Below are 23,110 nucleotides of genomic sequence, written 5' to 3'. Positions count from 1 at the left end.
TCATTCTCAAAAATGTTATAATGTATCATTTATAGAGTGTAAAAACTGAAGGAGGTCTTGAAACTGTCCCTAACCTTAGCATTGCCTTTTAAAGTGATTCAGAGGGTATTTCTTTCCGCAGATGTCGGACAGTGACAGTGACCAGGTCACTCCCGTGAACCCCCCCCCCAAACGCCGCCGCATCATCTTCGACCCCTCCACCATCAACTCGGTTCCCATCTACACAAATAAAGTAAGTCCAACCACTACACAGAACAAGAAGGAATCAGATAAGCCAAGGTTATAATATTTCCTTACCGTTAAAGAAGACACAAGTGTTTGCACATCAATATAAAGGTCAGTTTGGAAGTGAATTCCCTTGTGTTTGATGGTCCGCAGGTGAATAAATGTCTACAGCTGAAGCCGACCTCTGCGGTGCTCATGCACAACAACAGCCCATGTGAGGACCCCAAATAGGTTTAAAGTACAAAATAAAGTGTGATTATTAGTGAAACACAGACTGCTCAACATTGCTTTGGTTCTCCCATAACTTATCAACAATTTATTTGGGAAAAAAGGACAGTCCTCTGAAATCTGACTGTAGCCTTTCACAGATGTATCATACCTGTATTCACTTTTTGTTTACCAAGGCGACCAGGCAGAGGCTACACCGTACAGCAACTCGCCAGCCGAATGGAACGTCCTCTGCCTCACCGATTCTGACGAAGAGGAGGAGTGCAAACTCGTCAACGACACTAAGACCAGGTAAGGTAGACCAGGCCAGGCCACAATCACGCGAGACAGGACAGGCCAGGCCACAATCACGCGAGACAGGACAGGCCAGGCCAGGACAGGACAGGCCAGGACAGGCCAGGCCAGGCCAGGCCAGGACAGGACAGGCCAGGCCAGGCCACAATCACGCGGGACGGTCCAGGCCAGGCCACAATCACGCGGGACGGTCCAGGCCAGGCCACAATCACGCGGGACGGTCCAGGCCAGGCCAGGCCACAATCACGCGGGACGGTCCAGGCCAGGCCAGGCCACAATCACGCGGAACAGTCCAGGCCAGGCCACAATCACGCGGGACGGTCCAGGCCAGGATCCCGCGAGACAGGCCAGGATCCCGCGAGACAGGCCAGGATCCCGCGAGACAGGCCAGGATCCCGCGAGACAGGCCAGGCCCACGCGAGACAGGCCAGGCCCACGCGAGACAGGCCAGGCCCACGCGAGACAGGCCAGGCCCACGCGAGACAGGACAGGACAGGACAGGACAGGCCAGGCCAGGCCAGGCCAGGCCCACGCGAGACAGGCCAGGCCAGGCCCACGCGAGACAGGCCAGGCCAGGCCAGGCCAGGCCAGGCCAGGCCAGGCCCGGCCCACGCGAGACAGGCCAGGACAGGCCAGGACAGGCCAGGCCCGGCCCGGCCCGGCCCGGCCCGGCCCGGCCCGGCCCACGCGAGACGGGCCCGGCCAGGCCAGGCCAGGCCAGGCCAGGCCCGGCCCGGCCCGGCCCGGCCCGGCCCGGCCCAGCCCACGCGAGACAGGCCCGGCCCGGCCCACGCGAGACAGGCCCGGCCCGGCCCACGCGAGACAGGCCCGGCCCGGCCCGGCCCACGCGAGACAGGCCCGGCCCGGCCCGGCCCACGCGAGACAGGCCCGGCCCGGCCCGGCCCACGCGAGACAGGCCCGGCCCGGCCCGGCCCGGCCCACGCGAGACAGGCACGGCACGGCCCACGCGAGACAGGCCCGGCCCGGCCCGGCCCAGGCCAGGCCAGGCCAGGCCACGATCACGTGAGACAGGCCAGGCCAGGCCAGAATCACGTGAGACAGGTCAGGTCAGGCCAGGACAGGCCAGGCCAGGCCACAATCACGCGGGACGGTCCAGGCCAGGCCAGGCCACAATCACGCGGGACGGTCCAGGCCAGGCCAGGCCAGGCCACGATCACGCGGGACGGTCCAGGCCAGGCCAGGCCAGGCCAGGCCAGGCCAGGCCACGATCACGCGGGACGGTCCAGGCCAGGCCAGGCCACGATCACGCGGGACGGTCCAGGCCAGGATCACGCGGGACGGTCCAGGCCAGGCCAGGCCAGGCCAGGCCAGGCCGGGCCGGGATCACGCGGGACGGTCCAGGCCAGGCCACGATCACGCGAGCCAGGCCGGGCCAGGCCAGGCCAGGCCAGGCCAGGCCACAATAGGCTGTAACCTTGTTGTTCTCCTTGTCCTTTGGTTCTGCCGTAGCGAGAGTGTGGCCCTCCGCTCCCCCTCCCCTCCCCTGACCCCGAGTGTTCCCCGGGTCCAGGTGTCTCCCTCGGTCTGGAGGGCCATGGAGTGAGTCACCACAAGCAACACACTGTTGAACACTAGCACACAGCCACGGTTACACACTGTTGAACACTAGCACACAGCCACGGTTACACACTGTTGAACACTAGCACACAGCCACGGTTACACACTGTTGAACACTAGCACACAGCCACGGTTACACACTGTTGAACACTAGCACACAGCCACGGTTACACACTGTTGAACACTAGCACACAGCCACGGTTACACACTGTTGAACACTAGCACACAGCCACGGTTACACACTGTTGAACACTAGCACACAGCCACAGTTACACACTGTTGCATACTAGCAAACAATCACACAGTGACGCATGACTGTTACAGCCTAGCACACAACTACACTGCCACTGGGCACTAGCACACAACACTGTTGCAAAGGTACGCAATAACGCACAACACTGTAAAACACTGTAACACATTGTAAAACACTGTAACATACTGTAACACACTCTTGCGCACAACACGTTCTTGCCCACAGTCTCACACAACGGCAACAGACCTCTGTCTTATGCATCTCGCTTGGGCCCTGTCTCTCTATCTGCCTCTTTCACTGTCTTTCAATCTGACTCTCTCTCCCTCTCTCACTCTCTCCCTCCCTCACTCCCAGTGAGGTGAACAGCAGGCTGGGCTCTGTCTCCTCCCTGCTTGTTCTCTCTCCGGAGGGGAAGGGGGGGATAAGAACCAGAGGACAAGCGCTCCGCCGTGCCCAATACTACAATGATGACTTCATCGAGACCTCCGTGCTCCTGAGCCCATCCCTGGAGCCCGAAGACCCTCTAGTGGGCCGCGAGATCCAGCTCAAGTTCCGCTGTCGGACAGAGATCCATCGGATCTCTGTGGTGTCGGTAGGTCACTGTGTTGTGTGGGCAGGTCTGTAGGTCACTGTGTTGTGTTGGCAGGTCGGTAGGTCACTGTGGTGTGTCTATAGGTCACTGTGTTGTGTCAGTAGGTCTGTAGGTCACTGTGTTGTGTCAGTAGGTCTGTAGGTCACTGTGTTGTCAGTAGGTCACTGTGTTGTGTCAGTAGGTCTGTAGGTCACTGTGTTGTCTGTAGGTCACTGTGTTGTGTGGGCAGGTCAGTTGGTCACTGTGTTGTCTGTAGGTCACTGTTTTGTGTCAGCAGGTCTTTAGGTCACTGTTGTTCTGGTAGGTCTGTAGGTCCCTGTATATCTCTAAGGTGTCTGTAGGTCTCTGGTGTCAGTAGCTCAGTAGGTCCCTGTGGTGTCCGTAGGTCCCTTGGATCCCACGCCTGGAAGATGCAACACAGCTCTATGGTTTATGATATGTCTGGTCCATTGGATACCTATCACAATCCTAACGTGCCTGGAAGCAGGATCCCTCTTCAATGTAGGGCTAGGGGGCTCGGTAATATAATGTGAGGCTGTTTGAGCAGTTATTGAGGGCAGTACTAATACTGGTCACTAAGTGGAGTGGTCTTACTGCACTGGTGTGGGTAAATCCTAATAACTTGATGTTCTCAGCCTCTCAGCCTGTAAATCGTTATTAATTAAACTGTCTGCTCAATGACTTAATGTGATTGTTGTGCAGCCCTCAGTCCTTCAAATGGAAGTCCATATGAACAGATGGGTCTGACACATCTGTCACATGTCATATGACTGCACTGATCAGTGGCCAGCTCCCTGCTAACTCCTCCCGTTCTGTCTCCAGTCCAGACCGCTGGGGGAGGCGGTGGAGGTGCTGGCAGTCAAGCTCAAAGTCCTGCCCTCCCGCATCCTTCTGCTCAGGAAGGAGACGGAGCTTCCTATTCACTCCTCAGCCAATCAGCTCGGCCTGAGCATCGCTGACATCATCGGTAGGCAAATACAGATCCTTATTACATTTACATTTAGGGCATTTAGCAGACGCTTTGATCCACTCTCAACAATTCATACACCCATTCGCACACAACTACAAGTCAACGGCTCTACCTCCTGAGCAACTGCCGCCCTTATTATGTATTTTATAACGACGTATGGTTATTTGCAACACCTGAATTTCCGCTCAGGGATTAATCAATGTTTATCTTACTTATGTCTTGATCTGCCCATGTTAATGCATCTTGTATATATTATGGGACATAATGCAGCTCCAACTGGTCTGTCCTGCCGTCCTTGCAGAAACATCTTCATGTGTTTTGTGGTTGTTTGGACTTGACTTGATTGAAGTGTGTGTTGAAGTGATATTATCCATGAGTTATGTTGTTGTGTTGTGTAGATTGTGATGTTTAGCTATGTTATTCTAGCGATCCATACGTTGTGTTTTGTTGTGTTGTGTAGATTGTGTTGTCATGGCAGAAGATACTAAGCAGGAGACGCAGAGCAATGACATCATCACCGTGCGCCTACAAGGAAAAGACAGAGGCTCATCTCAGGAGTATTCCCTATACAAAGTCAGTAAGACACACTCACGCATGTACACACACATACAAACACAGACCCTGACACCTTGATTGTTTTTTGTGTGTGTGTGTGTCCGTCCAGGGGGCGTCCCTTGGCTCCATCCTCTCTCAGTACACAGCCAGCCAGTCAGCCGGGGATCAGGCTAAAATGCACTTCCAGTTCGATGGCTCAAAGATCACAGCAAGTCAGACTCCCGCCCAGCTGGACATGGAAGACGGCGATGTCATCGAGGTGTGGAGCTGAGTCACGTGACCTGTGACCTGTCAACTTTAGCACCTGTATTTGTTTTCACAACCTGTGATGTTGCGTTGTGATCGGTTATTCTAGGTACTTGTTACTCAGGTGAATGTAAATTCCCAGTTCATCCTCGTGCAGAGGTATACCAGATTAAATGGTCGGATAAAAATATTGTTGCTTTTTTTTGTTATCATTCATAGTTCATCCAAAATTGAAAACCTCTCACACAGATCAGGTTTGCATTTGGGATTACTCAAATGTACTGTACATATGTTTTTGTGGTTTAGAATAGAATCAGTTGTTTGCAACAAGATCTAATATAATAAATATAAGCTTGGTAAAGTTCAAGGATTGGTTGATTGTAAATTAATAACAATAACATTTCTATAAAAAAATTATAGAAAAACCTAAATTATTTAATGGAGGAATAATTTCCCTTCATAAATAATAATAAAGGATAATTGTCCTGTCATTTTATGGTTCTGTATATTTCTTCATTTAGATAAACAAATATATCAAAATAATAAAAGACAGACCGAATGACTTTTCATTATCATGTGTCACGTGAGGCGCAAGGCGGAAGCTATAAAGGATCCAACATGGCGCCGAGAAGTCAAAATAGAATCGTCCTGCGGCGTTAAAACTACTTTTTTTTTTTAACTGGTTACCTCGACAACATATGTCCTGTCTTAGTATTTTATGGTACCTCTCGTCATGGGGTTTTAAATTGGTTTAAACACGGATATTTAATTGGGAAACTGCTTGTAAACTGCGGTCAGATCATCGGAGGAGCGTCGACACTGAGTCATCAGGTAAACAACACGATTGTGTGTGTCGTGTGTCTTCTGTTTTTGTTGGAGTTATATCACGAAAACAGAGGCTTATTGTTACCTTTTCATCATTATTAGAAAACATAAATATATACGATATCATAGTATTGATAAAAATGAATCACGTTGTTCCGCTTTTCCTAGTTAGTATGGTCCCTTCAGATGGCTCGTATAATCAGATTTATCTGTGTGTTTGGTCTGAATATATTTAACACATAATGCACAGTAGCGTCGTAGTCTGTTAAGCTGCAGATTCAGTGCTATTTGTCTGCGCAATCTACCAAAGCATCGTCCTATCTATTGCGCGCAGTGACAGATTGTATGTAGATTTGGTGTCCCAAGTTTCAATGCATTTCAATGATTGTATTATATGCAACATGCCAGTCTTCCCCTTAATAATCTATCATCATCGACCTATTTTCGAACCGTGGTGGATGGTCTGGGTTCTGGGTCCTTATCCCATGTGCGTGTCAGTCCAGTACTTTCACTTCTTCTTTGTCTCTTTCTTTCTAACATGACAGTTATTTATCGTCCTGACACCTGATGGTACTTTTTCCAATTCAGCTGTCTGCTGGCATCCACAAAAACCATGAGTTCTGCTTCTGTTGAGCTCACTTTATTTACTATACTGTTGTTCTGTGTTCTACATTGTCCGCAGTATCTTGTAAACATGTTGGTACTTTACTTACTTTACGTATTGGCAAGAAGCCTTTCTCTCAGTTGATTTCGACATTCTTTTACCTTATTCAAAGAAACCTCAAGGGGAGGCTGAGATCAATTCATCCATATTTGAAAGTAGACAAAACGGGCAAACATTGTTTGTTGTGGATGTAGAGATTAGATAAAACACTCTAAACTCATTCCAAAACAAGAGGAATAACTTTGATCAAGGAATGTCCTTGTTCTTTCCATGCTATCAGGAGATAAACTTTAACTAGTGTCTGTATCCACTCTATTGACACCTCCTTTTCTCTCCAGGCTCTAAGCCAACCGCTGTTTGGTATGTTTACCTCTAAATGAGCACAGCCAACCGCTTGTAGCCATGGTTACTGAGATGATCAAAGCATACCGCCTGTTGCTCTGGTTACCTCCGAGCTGATCAAAGCCAACCACTGGTTGCTAAGGTTACCTGTTTCTCAGCAGCGGCGGCCATGTCTCTGAACGATCCCGTCGGCGACACGACACACTTCCTCTCCGATGACAGCGAGGGGGAGGAGCCGGGGGCGCGGCCTGGCCAGGAGGAGGAGGAGTCACCGAGCGGCGTATCGGTGAACAGGGCGCGGCTAACCGTGGCTGTCCTCTTCTACATCAACCTTCTGAACTACATGGACCGCTTCACCGTAGCGGGTAGGCTGGGTAGCGCCACACTGGAAGCCGGCGATATATCGGATATTTATATTAAAGATATTTGCATTTTTTACGTGTATTGGCATCCGCTTGATATACGTCGGCGAATTATTATTATTATTATTATTATTTACTTTTTTTTTCAGCATGATTTACAGACAGACAGGCAGTTCGATAAATGTTCCTTCTTTAAATTGAGACTTGTAAGATTTGTTATCATCATTGTGTCATTTTTATGATGTAAATTGAGGGAGCAAAACAGTATCGGCTCCAAATATGGGCTCAAGAAAATCGGCATCGGTCACCGGCTAAGGCTGATGGAAAAAATTTGGCATCGGCATCGGCCCGACAAAATCCATATTGGTCGATCCCTAGATGTAACATTAACAGAAAAATACACAGCCGATTAATAAAGCACGCACCGTCTCATCTTAATGACGTGCTTCAACTCAAAATGGAAACTATAAGAAAGGAGTAAGTGTTATTTCTCGCCAGGGACATGAATTAACCACTTACTATAACTACAACCAACCGGGCTGTCCCATGAGCTTGTGTAGATCCACTGAGCGTTTCTCACTTCTACTCATCTTAGACCTACACATCTACACACCTTTTAGTTCATCTTGTCTAATCTCATGGCTTCGTATGGGAACCTTGAACACACCAATGTAGGAAATGTCCAAGGCTTTTAATCAGATTTTTATGTAAACAAATCAGATCAGTCAAAGCAGTTTCAGACTGTTCCTGTTTACACGGCTAATGCTCATCCAGTGCTAGAAGTGTTACTGCTGTTGCCTTGTATACTGTCCAGTATTGCCTGTGTGATTTGACGTCAAGGTTACCTGTACCCCAAGGTGTGCTTCCTGATATCGAGAAGTACTTCGGCATCAGCGACGGGAACTCTGGCCTGCTCCAAACGGGTGAGGAGACATAACACCTTGGAGCTGAGTTCAGAGGTTCTGCGCACAACACAAATCTTTGTTAAGGTTATTAACATCGCGTTAATGTATACATCAGCAGCAGTGTACTGGCGTTTGGTTTGAGGACAGCCATGTTACCGATGACTTGGGCTGGTTTGTTTTCACATTTGTCCATTTTCAACCATACAATTGTCTCTTAAAGTGGGCCACTTGAGTCCCTTAAACAATTAAGGAAGCAGAGGACAATGTATGCAACTGTTTGTGTCCAACGACGCACGTAGTCAACATCAAAGATTTTTTATTTTACAAATTCCCACACTGAAAACCACCCGTGGATGTAGTCTGAAAGTGTTTTGGGTTTTACTTACTAAATAATGTATTGTGGAAATTGCATTAAATGAAGGATACAATTTCGCACGTTGAGCACACAGTTGTGTGACTCGTTTATTGAGTTTTAGAAAACAGGAATCAAAACGTGCTGCAAGTGAACATATGCCGCATCGGGCTCCGCGTCATGAGAAGCTCGTAATCCTTAAAGGGACAGCGATCCCTGAAACACAGAGACAGTAAACGACATGCCTAACACAGTGTAAAGAACAACACATAACCAAATACTGTAGGTGAATTATGTTACACTCACTACAGTATACTGTTTTGTATGGTTTCACACAAAACTATATTCACATATTTCTAGGTCTATAATACAACCTGCCCGATGTGTTCTCTCTCCAGTCTTTGTCTGTAGTTACATGCTCCTGGCGCCATGCTTTGGTTACCTGGGCGACCGCTACAACAGGAAGTGGATCATGTTAGTAGGCATCTCCTTCTGGTCCCTGGTGACGCTGGCCAGCTCCTACACACCAAAAAACGTCAGTCCAAACATGGTTTTCTCTGCACTGAAGAAAAAAGCTTTCAGTTTCGTCTAGATTAGTGAATATTTGCGTTTTTTACGTGTATCGGTATCGGCCGATTTTTATTTTTATTTTTATTTATTTTTTCGGCATGATTTACAGACAGTTGAATAAATATTCATTTTTTTTAATTGAGACATTGTAACATTTCTTATCATCATTGTTTCATTTTTATGATGTAAATTGAGGGAGGCTTAGCCTGGAAATCCAGACCCACATCTATAGAGCCGTAGGGTTTGGCAACGATTTAAGAAAATGGCCAAACTCGAGGGGCCGCACCAAGCATGCATTTGAAATTATCAGAAGAATACAAGGGGTGACGTAACCAGACCACTGGAGCTAACCAAAAGATAGGACTCTTGCCATACCCGGTCGGTAAAACAGCAACGCTTTTGGCCCGCCTATATTGATACATCAATGTGATTGATTAATGTTCTGGGCCAGGGGAGGCCCAGAATATACACGAGTATATTGCTCGTTCCCAGAATATACACGAGTATATTGCTCGTTCCCAGAGTGACTCGCTGAGGAAATTTAAATTGTGCTCTCACGAGAACTCTGGATTAACAGGGTAGTATCGGCTCCAAATATCGGCTCAAGAAAACCGGTATTGCCGAAAAGAAGTGCGCGAATCCAAGATAATCTAAACATTTTAAAATTGGAATGCAGTCTTTAGGTGAAAAATTTAGGAAGGAGATAGGTCCCAAAGTTTGTAGAGAAGAAGAAAGAATAAAACACTACACAACACTACACTCGACAATCAAGACTACTGTGTTCTGCTGGAACTTTCCTGCCGTCTGACTTTTGGTTAATCCAATCAGCTTGCTGATTATGATATTACATCATATCCTGTGTGTGGATAATTAGGCCCGTGACGGCAGTGTTTATTTGGTCACGAGTCACATGGCAGGGAGTGCTAACAGGGTAGGGCTGAACGATTTGGGGTAATAACTGATTTGCGATTATTTCGCAATTCATTCAATTTTCTTTTGTTATTCAGTTTGAAATATATATATATATATATATATATATATATATATATATATACACATTTTCAAGTTCCTTATGTACAAGCAATAAATCATTATATAGTATGACCAACACAACATTGGAAGTCGTCAACATATAAACTGCTCTTTCCTATAGGTCAGGCTTATGTGATTAATTGATGAATGAATTTATATTCAAACATCTTTATTCAGCTATTGAATTTTAAAAGAAAAATTAATATGAATTTAACTGATCTCCACTCAGTTACAGTAAGAAATAAAGAAAATCACAGCCTTTGCGATTTGCAAATCGCCTTCTATTACATCGTGACGTCGGTTTGAACTCGATGAATCATTGTGTTTCAGAGTTTCTGGGCTCTGCTGCTGACCAGGGGCCTGGTGGGTGTGGGGGAGGCCAGCTACTCCACCATCGCCCCCACCATCATTGCTGACCTCTACGTGAAGGAGAAGAGGACCGTCATGCTCTCGGTGTTCTACTTTGCCATCCCGGTCGGCAGGTGAGAAGCTCGCTCTGAACCCCAAGCAAACGTAGCGCTAGTTATGAGCACTCAGGGCATAGCATTTAGCGGTTAACCCGCCAGCAACCGTCATAAAGTTGTGGCTACAAATGAAGCTTGAGGAGTCAGAACGAGGATCGTAGATAATTTAGTGTTTCAGCTTTTAACTGTCCGGTATTCACTTTTAGCTATATATCCAAGTGTTTCATTGTGAGTTGTAAGACTCACTATTGACTGTAGAATCTCAGTCACTATATGTAAGTTATTCGTTTGTAGCCATTAGCTATAAGAAATTTGTATCAGGCTAATTGTGTGTGTGTTTGTGTGTGTGTGTGTGTGTTCAGCGGTCTTGGCTACATCGTGGGCTCTTCGGTGGACCAATTGGCCGGGGACTGGCATTGGGCCTTGAGGGTAAGTCCTGCTGGAGTTACACCGAACACAATGAAAGCTACTGATCTACCCCGTCGGTATACTATTACTACTATCCAGTCCATATCACTTTTACTACTACCCAGAGAATACAACTATAACTAGTACCCAGTGAATATAACTAGACTAGTCAATATTACTATTATGACTCAAGGAATAAGTAAGGGTTAGACAGTACAGAGAGAGGCTGTTAGTGATAGTTAAAGGTTAAGGGTCAGGGGTCCAGGTTGACTGGGTGTGTGTGTGTTTTTGTTCCCCAGGTGACCCCAGGGCTGGGTCTTCTGGCACCCTGACCCTAGTTAAGGTTTAGGGGTTAAAGGTGAAGGGTCAGGGGTCACGGTTGACTGTGTGTGTTCCCCAGGTGACCCCAGGGCTAGGGCTCCTGACACCCTGACCCTAGTTAAGGTTTAGGGGTTAAAGGTTAAGGGTCAGGGGTCGCGGTTGACTGTATGTGTTCCCCAGGTGACCCCAGGGCTAGGGCTCCTGACACCCTGACCCTAGTTAAGGTTTAGGGGTTAAAGGTTAAGGGTCAGGGGTCGCGGTTGACTGTATGTGTTCCCCAGGTGACCCCAGGGCTAGGGCTCCTGACACCCTGACCCTAGTTAAGGTTTAGGGGTTAAAGGTTAAGGGTCAGGGGTCGCGGTTGACTGTGTGTGTTCCCCAGGTGACCCCAGGGCTGGTTCTCCTGGCACCCTGACCCTAGTTAAGGTTTAGGGGTTAAAGGTTAAGGGTCAGGGGTCGCGGTTGACTGTGTGTGTTCCCCAGGTGACCCCAGGGCTAGGGCTCCTGACACCCTGACCCTAGTTAAGGTTTAGGGGTTAAAGGTTAAGGGTCAGGGGTCGCGGTTGACTGTGTGTGTTCCCCAGGTGACCCCAGGGCTGGGTCTCCTGGCACCCTGACCCTAGTTAAGGTTTAGGGGTTAAAGGTGAAGGGTCAGGGGTCGCGGTTGACTGTGTGTGTTCCCCAGGTGACCCCAGGGCTAGGGCTCCTGACACCCTGACCCTAGTTAAGGTTTAGGGGTTAAAGGTTAAGGGTCAGGGGTCGCGGTTGACTGTGTGTGTTCCCCAGGTGACCCCAGGGCTAGGGCTCCTGACACCCTGACCCTAGTTAAGGTTTAGGGGTTAAAGGTTAAGGGTCAGGGGTCGCGGTTGACTGTGTGTGTTCCCCAGGTGACCCCAGGACTGGGTCTCCTGGCACCCTGACCCTAGTTAAGGTTTAGGGGTTAAAGGTTAAGGGTCAGGGGTCGCGGTTGACTGTGTGTGTTCCCCAGGTGACCCCAGGGCTGGGTCTCCTGGCACCCTGACCCTAGTTAAGGTTTAGGGGTTAAAGGTTAAGGGTCAGGGGTCGCGGTTGACTGTGTGTGTTCCCCAGGTGACCCCAGGGCTAGGGCTCCTGACACCCTGACCCTAGTTAAGGTTTAGGGGTTAAAGGTTAAGGGTCAGGGGTCGCGGTTGACTGTATGTGTTCCCCAGGTGACCCCAGGGCTAGGGCTCCTGACACCCTGACCCTAGTTAAGGTTTAGGGGTTAAAGGTTAAGGGTCAGGGGTCGCGGTTGACTGTGTGTGTTCCCCAGGTGACCCCAGGGCTAGGGCTCCTGACACCCTGACCCTAGTTAAGGTTTAGGGGTTAAAGGTTAAGGGTCAGGGGTCGCGGTTGACTGTGTGTGTTCCCCAGGTGACCCCAGGGCTGGTTCTCCTGGCACCCTGACCCTAGTTAAGGTTTAGGGGTTAAAGGTTAAGGGTCAGGGGTCGCGGTTGACTGTGTGTGTTCCCCAGGTGACCCCAGGGCTGGTTCTCCTGGCACCCTGACCCTAGTTAAGGTTTAGGGGTTAAAGGTGAAGGGTCAGGGGTCCAGGTTGACTGTGTGTGTGTGTGTGTGTGTGTGTTCCCCAGGTGACCCCAGGGCTGGGGCTCCTGGCGGTGTTGATGCTGCTGTTCGTGGTCAAGGAGCCCAAGAGGGGAGCGGTGGAGGCCCGTCCCGACCACCAGCTCCAGAGAACCAGCTGGGTCGCCGACATGAAGTCCCTCAGCAGGAAGTAGGTCCCTCCCCTGAAACCAGTCAGGACCCCATAGAACCAGTCGGAACCAGGTGAAACTGGATACAGCTGGATAGAACAGTCAGAAGTGAATACAAACCTAGATAGAACTTTTCCACGAAAGCAGGTCCTACCAGCCCAGAACACAGAACCAGGATTCGTCAGAGCGGTACTTGTTTCCAACATCGGTGTGCCTCACAAGAACAAGGAATACTTTAAAATAACAATTAAATATGTTGTTGAAATCTGAGATGGTGGATGTGAAAAAATATATTCACCCCACTAATAGGTTTTATATCTATGGGGGCCATGTTTCGGAATATTTGTTTGAGCGTTTGTTTTAAGTAAAGGTAAATCACTGTTGCTTGATGTTTTTTTATATCTATCAGGGGGGGCGTTTGTTATTTATCCAGGTGTATCCACGTTGCTGACTCTTTTTGGCGGGGGGGGGGGGTGCATTTGTTTCTGCAGCCGGAGTTTCATGCTGTCCACATTTGGTTTCACGGCGGTGGCCTTCGTGACGGGCTCACTGGCCCTCTGGGCTCCCACCTTCCTCTACCGGGCCGCCATCTTCACGGGGGAGAAGCCGCCGTGTGTGTCCGGCAACTGCGACAACTCTGACAGGTGAGGAACACCGTCACACGGATCAAGTGCACCCAGACTCCGCTACGGTGCTCCATGAGCTTTATTCACCTAGCGGCAATCATGGTTCTGATGCTAACCGGGTCCGGGGCCCCACGGGGGCCTTGTCTAAGGATCGTTCCTCTGGGCAGGGGGGAGGGGCGACCTAAAACTACAAAGCAAAGCAAGGGTGCTGGGTGTTAATACGATTTTGTTGTGTAACATTTTTTCCCCCGCCTTATTATATTTCATACTTTTTATGTTTCACTGTGTGTATTTTCTCATGGCTTGGAGTATATCCTGTACAGTTGGTTTTTTCCTATTTGTGCGTCTTGTATTTCGTTCCCAACACACCGCCACAAAGGCCTTGCATGTGCCAGCTTGAGTCCGATTCCGTCGTCACGGCGCCACCTCTGACCCCCCGTCTCCTCCCCCAGCCTGTACTTCGGCATCGTCACGTGTGTGACGGGCGTCCTGGGCGTGACCAGCGGGATGTTGGTCAGCCGGAGCCTCCGGAAGCGGACGCAGCGCGCCGACCCCCTGGTGTGCGCGGCCGGTCTGCTGCTCTCCGCACCCTTCCTCTTCCTCGCCATCGTCTTCGCTCAGTCCAGCACCGTCGCCACCTACGTGAGTTTCCTGTTTCCTGTCCGCCTCATATTTTCTCTCTACTTCCCGTCCTGTGTCCTGTCTGCTTCCTGTGTCCCGCCCACTTCCTGTCTCCTGTCTGCCTCCTGTTTCTCGTCCACTTCCTGTCCCCTGTCCGCCTCCTGTTTCCTGTCTGTTTCCTGTTTCCTGCCTAGTTCCTGTTCCCTGCCTGCTTCGCCCAGAAAGGGCTAGAATTTTTTTTAAGACAATGTTCATTGTCTTGATTTGAATTAAGACATTAAAGCGACAATCTTAAGGATTTTCATTGGGTTTCGTTGGTCCATAATGTGTAACTGTCCCCATAGATTATACCGGTGTGGCTACTGACACCCAGTTTGTTATATTAATAGCACTGCCAATGCAAGGGCTTTCATCAGCCCATTAGATAATGTCCAGACCAACATTTATTTAGGTGAAAATCTTCGTGATTAAGTGATAATAACGTAAAGAAACGTTTCTGAAATATTTTTATGAATCTACCAACCGGAGTTGTCAGTTGATGATGATGATGTCTCAACAGGTCTTTATCTTCCTTGGCGAGACCTTCCTGTCCATGAACTGGGCCATAGTGGCTGACATACTGCTGGTGAGTCTGGTTCTGACTGGTTCTAGCCACTTCTAATTAGATCTGGTTGGTTCCAGCTGATTGTTCCTTGATCTGACTGGACTTTAGTTGTAGCCAGTTCTGACTGGTTCCATCTGGTTCTGACTAATTCCATCTGGGTCTAACTGCTTTTGACGAGTTCTGACTGGTTCCATCTGGTTCTGACTGGTTCCATCTTGTTCTGACTGGTTCTTTCTGTAGTACGTGGTGGTTCCGACGAGGCGTTCCACAGCGGCAGCGTTCCAGATAGTTCTGTCCCACTGCCTGGGAGATGCAGGAAGTCCCTACCTCATCGGTGTGGTGCGTACACACACACACACACACACACACACACACACACACACACACACACACACACACACACACACACACACACACACACACACACACACACACACACACACACACACACACACACACACACACACACACTGTGATTGGCAGGTGTCGTGGATTTCCATCATGCTCATTTGTGTGTTTGTATGTGTGTGTGTGAAGGTATCTGACTCCCTGAGGAAGAGGGATTCGTACCTGTGGCAGTTCCGCTCCCTGCAGGTGTCTCTGATGCTCTGCTCCTTCGTGGCCGTGGTTGGAGGGGGCTTCTTCTTGGCCACCGCCCTGTTCATCGAGGGAGACCGCAACCGTGCAGAGAACTACTCCCCCTCAGGTGAGGAGGGGTACTGCAACAGGCGCCCAGATTGACTAATCACTGAATAATATGTACTTTATTCATCCCAAACTAGAAGGATGTGTAACAGCAGAAACTACCGGACGGTATAAGACATTTGAATATTTAAATGAAACAATTTTAAACGGTATGAAAAATACATCTTCTGCACTATGGCTAGAAATGTCAACACTAGAAGATGGTGTGAACATTAAGCATGTATGCTATATTATAGCTGCTTATAATTTTAGAATCCATTAATTGTTGATGGGATTTATTAGTTAAATATAGACTCAGTTAGACTTTATAATATTAGGCAAAGATGATTTCAAAAGAAATCAACAATTTGGATTTATTACTGATGGGAGCTACATCAGCCTCTAGTGTACTAAAAGGCTCAAAAGAAGAACATTAAGAAGCTGCTGATTAGTGTATAAGATTAATGTGTTGGATTAGTTTGTAAAATTAGTTTCTCTGGTCGAGATTAATACTCTGATGCTTTGAATTTCTTCTGCCAAGCAACAGATGACGAGCCAATTGTGGTTCCCAGCAGCGGCCGGTCGACCAAGGTGCCTGTATCAAGTGTTCTGATTTGACGAGAGGACACGGCGCAGTGACGTGATTGGCCACGGCATTCAACATGGCGGACTTGGGACTTCTGCACAGATTTGCACAGATGTGTTTTAAAGACTGCGGGACTTGTTCTGTCAGCGCAAGCAGGGTTTAACAGAAGGTTTGGCTCTTCGCTCCGGACTCTGTGTTTGAATAATTATCTTTCCCTTCCTACTGTACTAAGCGGAGCTTAACCAAGTGCTCCCCCTGTTGATCAGCCCGAGAAGCACAGACCCACCTTCCCCTTTTTCATTTCTTTTAAATTAACAGAACTGGCTCCTGAAATGATCCTGGATTGGTCAGAAACGCATGCCAATCTCTTATCTGGCCAATCACAGGACAGTGAATGTTGAAGTATATTTCCGTGTCCTCAGTATAGCCCTTTCTGAGAAGCATCCTTGCAGCAAAACCTTTATTTTAAACATCATTTCTTTTAGCGTTAAAGTGTAATTTTCTTCTTTTAATTCTGTATGTATAATTAAGAGGAACTCTACCAGTTGTTCGTCGCTTGCGGAACCTGCTCCGTCCTGGACTCTGCTACGGAGTTTAGAGGACGCCAGATCCTGATACACAGGACCAGGCTTTCCAGGAGACCCTTTGGTTAAAACTTGGTTGTCCCGGTTTTCGCTGGACCCAGCGGCGGCTGTAGCTCCGTATGTGGAGGTTTGACAGCCTCAGGTGACAGGCAGGCCGTGGGTCCGATGTGGGTCCTGTCCTCAGTGGTTGGTGGCTCTCAAACGGGTGCAGGACTGTTCAGTACGAAGCCTCAAGCACACATTTTCGTCTGTGTTTCCAGAACATTCTGGTGGGCAACGATGCTGTAAGGTGGTCCACATTCGAACATTTGTTACATTTTGACATAAGTTCTAAGTTTGATATATCATCTAATATGATTATTATTATGACATATCATAATATGATTTATAAAGGTTTTATGTTTTTTATTTTGAAAAAACAACAAAACGTGTTAATTTACATGAATTTATTTTAGCCAATTACTTTTTTTTGTGTGAAATAAATGTGAAGAAAAAAATCCTCAACCCTTTTTCTGTTTTCCATTTCATGGTTTCACACACGTGCGCGCACACAGGCGCACACACACACACTCAATGCATGCACATGCACATACACACATGCACAAGCACAGCTTCCTCCCTGTGGTTTCCTGCCCTTCTGAATGAAGCTGAGTGTAGGCGTGCGTGTGTGTTCTTGCTTGATTGTAGTGTAGGTGTGTATTACAACACACACCAACACTTGGATTCTGTTGCAGCTAGCTGCTCGGTGTCTAACCGGCGGGAAAGATGCAGAGACCTCGGCAAGAGGAAACCACAGGTGCACATGTTCAGACTATAGTGCTGGGTTGGAGAAACGGCTGGGACTATTTGTCTTTTTTTAATACTAACTAGACATCAGAGCCAGCAACGGTGTGTACCCAAATCAAAATAAATGGGAAACAAACATTCACCTGGTGTGATTGACCAATGAAAAAGTTGGTCAGAGTACCCTGCGCACACTGGCGATCGATGCCAAATGCAGCACTATCATTGGTCGATGGTCGCAATCAATTTGGTCGCAACCAGGATCCATCCTTAAAGGGGCAGTGTGTAGGATTTAATAATATCTAGGTGGTGGAAGATTGCAACTAACTGAGTACCGCCCACTGTTTCCTCTCTGGGAAAACCCAGGACTAGGTGGAGAGAGGCCACTAGGCCTCGGGATCCCCCCCATCAGAGCTGGTCAATGTGGCCCGGGAAAGGGAAGTCTGCTGCCCCCTGCTAGAGCTGCTGCCCCTGCAACCCCGCCCTGGATAAGCGGTTTTGAAGATGAGGATGAGAGGAGGGTCAAGTCAGTACCGCTAGATGCTACTAAAGTGAATAAAGTATATCAGGGCCTTAAATGCTCCCTTACCCCAAACACTCCCTGACAAAGTGCCAACGAGGTGCCCTGAGAAAAACCTGTTCTGGCTGAGGGTTGGTTACAGCGAAGCGGGAGAGATAAATGAGATAGGAGCGGGGAGGGAGGGAGGGAGGAAGGGGAGGGTGTGAAAACCAAGTAAGGCATTGACTGTGGTGAGCTGCACGGTGCAGAGAGTGAGAGAAAGAGAGAGACAAGAAGGAAGCCAGAAGACTTGACATGGCAGATGTTTGCTTAGAGACATACTTGTAGATGTTCTGAGGTTCTCCTTTGGAAAAGCGAGGGTCCGAACTCTCCTGATAGATCAGGACCTTCAGAACCAGACCCCTTGCTGATGCGTGAAGGTCCTCAGGAGGTAAGACCAATTTCCCCACCACTATCAACTCCACATGCTGGTCCTGTGATCATGGAGACAGCCAGACTCTTGTAGCCCTCTGTTACCCTCTTCTCTTCGTGAGGCTTTATGTTCAGATCAAGCTGAGGCCTTGGACTCCATGTCTTGTAAATTCTTGGATTATTAGTGTTGGTATCTGCTATCAACCACTCTGTCTGACCAGACCGTTTCTCCATGGCCAGGGTTTCTCAAAGTTACCATCGGGCATGGAGCTCTGGGTCTGGTTCAGTCAGGTCCGGTTTATTTAAGTCTGGACTAGTCTAGGCTGGTCTAGTTTGGTCTGGTCTGGTCTGGTCTGGTCTGGTCTAGGGGGAGAGAACATCAGGCCTAGTTAAACTCCAACATTCTCACATGACAAGATGGCCACCCTACAAGTTGTGGGCGAGAGAGAGAGAGAGACTGGGTCATGTCCTCATACCCACAATGCAATCCTTTACATCTGTAAAGTTTTACACCACAGAGTAATCTATTTCCACTGAATGCAACAGATTACATCTGAATGTAACCCATCATATCTGAATGTAATCTATTACGTATACATGTAATCCAGTACATCTAAATGTTATCCTGTAATGCATGCAGTATTTCCATACATTATGCTGATGGTTACTTTGTCTTTCTCCCAGTGCTGGTAATGGTGGTCTCCAATTGGCTGGTTTCTCCCGCGTTGCTAGTGCAGCTGCCGGTCGCTGCCTTCTCCCTGGTCGTCATGGCGATGCTCTGCTTAAGATGTAGAGATAGGCGTCCGCTGGGTGAGCTCAGTTTCTACGGTTACCCTATAGTTTCTATGGTATACTTGTCATTGCTATGGTTACACTGACGGTAGTAGCGTGTATTCCATCAGCCAGCAGTGGTTGTTCCATCGGGGGTGGGTAGGCAGAGCAAACGCAACAGATCCGCCATTCAACTCAACTGGGTGTGAAGGTGTGAAGCGGCACGCTGTTTTTTTCCGGTACCTGCCGGCGTTGCCAGTAAACCCAACTGCCAACTGACTGACATCACACAGGCCACACTGTTTGGATTTCTGGGAATCAAGGTTCAAAAACACACCTGTAATTACATTTTAACACCAGAGGTCTTCAAGACCACTTTCGATTAAGATTCCCCAAATTGCCCAAACCATAAAAAAATTATCAAAGTAACGTTAATCCATATATTTTATTGCATGAAATGCTACACATATCATTTATTTTTCATTCATTGTCCTTTACTTACAACAGGTGAGTCCAGCTGTGATTCATCATTACAAATCTGTCAAATCAAATTGTTCATCATATCTATAAGTTCATTATTTTCTCTTCAAATATGTGTAGTGATCCACCAGGGGGCCCCTTCTGACGAATATGTACAGTAAGAAAGTCTTCATCACCGTACCTTTCTCACGCTCACATACATGTAGCGTTTTTAGCTTCCTCCTCATCAAATCATGTGTAATTATCTTTGTTCTTTCATTCTTAAAATATATCTCTGGGACTTCTCCCCCCGACAGGCAGACCAACTTCAGACTCATCCACCAATGTGAGTAGAACAGGGCCGTAACTACAGTGTTGATATTAAGGCCTTTTGAGCTCCAGTAAGCACTGGAACACTAGCAGGAATACACCTTTAATGGAGTAGTAGAAATTATTGGATACTTACTTCATTTTATGGGGATATTTCTACCTTTTTAGAGGACTGTAGTAGTACCTGTACCTCTACTGTTGTAAAGAGGACTGTAGTGCTTCTTTAACTTTTACTGTAATAAAGAGGACTGTAGTACTACTTTAACATTTACTGTAGTACCTGTTGTATTAAAGTACTTTCCTTTTCCTTGATAAACACTTTGTGTGCGCAGCCATCTTGATGCAGGCAGGAGGAGGTGATGAAGAGGATGATGATGATGAAGGCTAACGTTATGTTTTGTGTTCCTCAGACCAAAACTCAACTGGAGCCGGCGGTATCCCCTCCCCCCTCTTGTGAGACTCACACACGCGCACACACACACACCTTTTCTAAAATTACGAAGCAGATTAGACTAATTTGTGTGTGTTTGTGTTATTTATTTGTGTGTGTGTTTATTTGTGTGTGTTCCTCCAGTCCAAGTTCTCCAGTGGTTCCAGAGCGACGCCCATCTTTCACGCCAACAGAAAACGGTAAACTGATTCCCTGTCTGTCTGTTAGCCTACCTGTCTGCCTGTGAGCCCAACTGTCTGTCAGTTCAAGAAGAGCTGTACTGGCATGGTCAATAGGCATGCGTTGTCAAAGAACATAAAAAATGAAACAAAGTAAGAACAGCAGAGGAGTGAGTTCAACCATCTGAATGGATATTCACAACATACTGATATTGTTATGATCATCTTCTTTCCAGAGAGCATTCCAAGTTACATCACTCCAGTAGAAGGTGATTTTTAACATTGTTTTAAGTGTGTAATACAGATAATATCCAATATACATGTCGCATAATATTTTGCATATTATCATTACTTATTGCTTCACAGAACAGGATCCATTTCAAGATGACTACATGTAAGTTTCTATCTATCCCTCAACACTTCCTCTCTTCTAGTCACCCTGTCATACAATGACCATGTAGTCATAACTTGTGCATACTTTGATCTAAAGATCATATTGTATTCATGATTTCATATTTTAGTCATTTAAGGTTTTGTATTTTTCACTCAGCGAGGTCTTGGAAGACCCACCTCCTCACGGTGTGGAAACTCAGAGTGTGGACTCAGGATCAGGTACTGCCTTCACATTGGTTGACAGCCTGAACATACTACTCTTGTTACCTACCCTACTGCTCCTGTTACTAACTCTATTACCCCAGTGCTCCTATTACTAACTCTATTACCCCAGTGCTCCTATTACTACCTCTATTACCCCAGTGCTCCTATTACTAACTCTATTACCCCAGTGCTCCTAATGCTAACTCTATTACCCCAGTGCTCCTATTGCTAACTCTATTACCCCAGTGCTCCTATTGCTAACTCTATTACCCCAGTGCTCCTATTGCTAACTCTATTACCCTGAACATACTGCTCCTATGAACCGCCGTGCTACACAATGATCATGCTTACAATAAGATGGTTTGGTTCTCAGCGACCGAGGGCGAGGCGGACTATGTGAACTGGACCAAGGAGAACCAGGACCTGAGCGAGGATGAAGCAGGTAGGTTATGATGTCATATCCTGTGGATTCAGCTGGGCTTTGATACCATGAAGTGTTTGTTATTCACTTCACAACACAGTATGGCGACATGTAACAACCCTGGTTGGCGGGAAAGTGTGAAGACTTGCCTGGTCAGATCAACTGTCAACGTTGCCTTTAAAGAGGCCGAAGCACCTTAGCAGTCCTGATCGATCCCATGCCACAAGGCTCCTTTACGCTGCTACTGATCAGGGGATCGAGGACTGACTGACTGAGTTCTGTATTCTCCACAGAGGACATGAACTACATCAACGTCGGGCCTTTGCTGAATCCAGGCAAGCTAACTGAACACTTCCTCTCCTTCCTCCTTCGAAGAGCCTCTCTGACTTTTACTCTGGAACAAGTGACTTTTCTCTCACCCTTTGAATGTGTTAACTAAGCCCTTCCCCTTACCCTAACCCAAACCCGACCATAACCCAGCCGTACCACTAGCCTTAGACCTTCCCCTAACCTCAACCAGCCTTAACCCTTAACAGGCCCAACCCCTTACCACTTACCCATAACCCAGCACTATCCTTAACCAGGCCAAAACCCCTTACCCATCTGCACCAATATCCTTACCACTAACCCAATCACTAACTTAAACGTACCCCTAACACAGCCCTATCCTTAACCCACTCGACTCAAACCTAACCCAGTCTAACCCTATCCTGACCTTCCCAACCAAGTTTAAATGAAAACTAATATAAAATATGAATAAATCGTATTTAATATTAGTACGAAAACTAATATTTACTATATTTACTGCACCCCAGCAAGTACGGATAGCAACGATGACAACGACGAAGGGAACTACGTCAACCAGCCGGTAGGACTACACCTGTGTGACATAACCTACCTTCACTCTCCTACCAACCACCCTCAACCATGTCCTGCCTCTCTCTCCTTTCAGGTGTTTGACATCCAACATTAAATCTGATTGGACGAAAGCTATTGACACAGAAGAGTTTCACATATTCTATTTGATCTCGTGTCTCTGCTGGTCAAGGAAGAGATAAATGACAATATGGATGACTGCAGTTGTTTTTAGAGTTGCTGTGGAAAGATGCAGGCTGTCTAAATGCTGGATCAGCCTGCTGTTCATAAGGAATGGAAATGCATTTCCATTTCTCCCCCCCCCCCCCTCCACACACACACACACAGTAAAGCGCTATAAAACAGCAATTAATATTTGTTCACCTTGTGCTATAGGTGACGGCATTTACCCATTCATGTCCAATCCAACCCTAGCGGTTAAACAGATGCAATTGCATGCATCACTCTGCTATGATTGGCTTTTGGGAAGTGACTCTGCTGTGATTGGTCGATTTGTTAATGCTTTACTGTAGACCTGCTGACTCTCCTGAGAATGTTTAGAGTTGAACCTGTTGTATTTATATGTTGTGAGCACTGTAGATCCCTAGCTGCAAGGCCTTCTGTCCTGACAATTAAACTCCTCAAACCATCTCGTCTCGCTGTTCGTGTTCGCTTGGACTTTTGTTAAACCAGACGTCTTCGTACAGGGAATAAAAAACTTGGGGAAACG

At 47.5% G+C, this 23,110-nt stretch overlaps 3 protein-coding genes across 6 annotated transcripts in view; all 3 read left to right on the top strand.

Annotated features, from left to right (window-relative positions):
* The window catches only part of nfatc2ip (nuclear factor of activated T cells 2 interacting protein), a 5,732-nt gene extending 569 nt beyond the window's left edge, over window positions 1-5,163 (top strand). For both annotated transcript variants that reach the window (XM_079746973.1, XM_079746972.1), the window contains exons 2-9: window positions 122-232; window positions 379-439; window positions 630-744; window positions 2,218-2,307; window positions 2,933-3,170; window positions 3,993-4,137; window positions 4,601-4,713; window positions 4,805-5,163. In XM_079746973.1, the coding sequence (XP_079603099.1) occupies window positions 122-232; window positions 379-439; window positions 630-744; window positions 2,218-2,307; window positions 2,933-3,170; window positions 3,993-4,137; window positions 4,601-4,713; window positions 4,805-4,966 (1,035 nt within the window). In that variant the 3' untranslated portion in view covers window positions 4,967-5,163. The remainder of the gene's footprint in view (window positions 1-121; window positions 233-378; window positions 440-629; window positions 745-2,217; window positions 2,308-2,932; window positions 3,171-3,992; window positions 4,138-4,600; window positions 4,714-4,804) is intronic.
* Window positions 5,164-5,565: 402 nt separating this feature from the next.
* spns1 (SPNS lysolipid transporter 1, lysophospholipid) lies at window positions 5,566-17,123 on the top strand. 3 transcript variants are annotated; one of them, XM_079745909.1, is made up of 13 exons: window positions 5,566-5,772; window positions 6,934-7,137; window positions 7,992-8,057; window positions 8,790-8,926; window positions 10,324-10,475; window positions 10,820-10,886; window positions 12,797-12,939; window positions 13,411-13,563; window positions 13,998-14,187; window positions 14,726-14,791; window positions 15,011-15,109; window positions 15,308-15,476; window positions 16,002-17,123. In XM_079745909.1, the coding sequence occupies exons 2-13, from the start codon at window positions 6,942-6,944 to the stop codon at window positions 16,070-16,072; spliced, it is 1,509 nt and encodes a 502-aa protein (XP_079602035.1). In that variant the 5' UTR covers window positions 5,566-5,772; window positions 6,934-6,941; the 3' UTR covers window positions 16,073-17,123. The 3 variants fall into 3 exon arrangements, with proteins under 3 accessions (XP_079602035.1, XP_079602033.1, XP_079602034.1); XM_079745907.1 differs by having other exon boundaries at window positions 15,996-17,123; XM_079745908.1 differs by having other exon boundaries at window positions 6,931-7,137; window positions 15,996-17,123.
* A 1,073-nt stretch (window positions 17,124-18,196) lies between these two features.
* LOC307082390 (uncharacterized protein) lies at window positions 18,197-23,040 on the top strand. The gene is made up of 13 exons (XM_079745942.1): window positions 18,197-18,357; window positions 19,023-19,148; window positions 19,710-19,746; window positions 19,886-19,914; window positions 20,309-20,351; window positions 20,473-20,528; window positions 20,744-20,776; window positions 20,874-20,901; window positions 21,058-21,119; window positions 21,478-21,546; window positions 21,819-21,860; window positions 22,341-22,393; window positions 22,478-23,040. Exons 2-13 carry the CDS (start codon window positions 19,031-19,033, stop codon window positions 22,496-22,498), a joined length of 591 nt encoding a protein of 196 aa, XP_079602068.1. The 5' UTR covers window positions 18,197-18,357; window positions 19,023-19,030; the 3' UTR covers window positions 22,499-23,040.
* Window positions 23,041-23,110: the final 70 nt, after the last annotated feature.

This window comes from Pollachius pollachius (assembly GCF_949987615.1).
Source record: "Pollachius pollachius genome assembly, chromosome: 11".
NCBI lineage: Eukaryota > Metazoa > Chordata > Actinopteri > Gadiformes > Gadidae > Pollachius > Pollachius pollachius.
The sequence above is the reverse complement of the archived record's forward strand: the minus strand, read 5'-3'. Positions and strand labels throughout refer to the sequence as shown.

Bases quoted from the DNA above. Each gene is read 5' to 3' on its own strand.
- spns1 (XM_079745907.1), top strand. From the start codon at position 6,942: ATGTCTCTGAACGATCCCGTCGGCGACACGACACACTTCCTCTCCGAT. The intron at 10,887-12,796 runs GTAAGTCCTGCT...TGTGTTCCCCAG, and splicing joins ACTGGCATTGGGCCTTGAGG to GTGACCCCAGGGCTGGGGCT. The intron at 13,564-13,997 runs GTGAGGAACACC...CTCCTCCCCCAG, and splicing joins AACTGCGACAACTCTGACAG to CCTGTACTTCGGCATCGTCA.
- LOC307082390 (XM_079745942.1), top strand. From the start codon at position 19,031: ATGGTGGTCTCCAATTGGCTGGTTTCTCCCGCGTTGCTAGTGCAGCTG. The intron at 19,149-19,709 runs GTGAGCTCAGTT...AAATATGTGTAG, and splicing joins TAGAGATAGGCGTCCGCTGG to TGATCCACCAGGGGGCCCCT. The intron at 21,547-21,818 runs GTAGGTTATGAT...TATTCTCCACAG, and splicing joins CCTGAGCGAGGATGAAGCAG to AGGACATGAACTACATCAAC.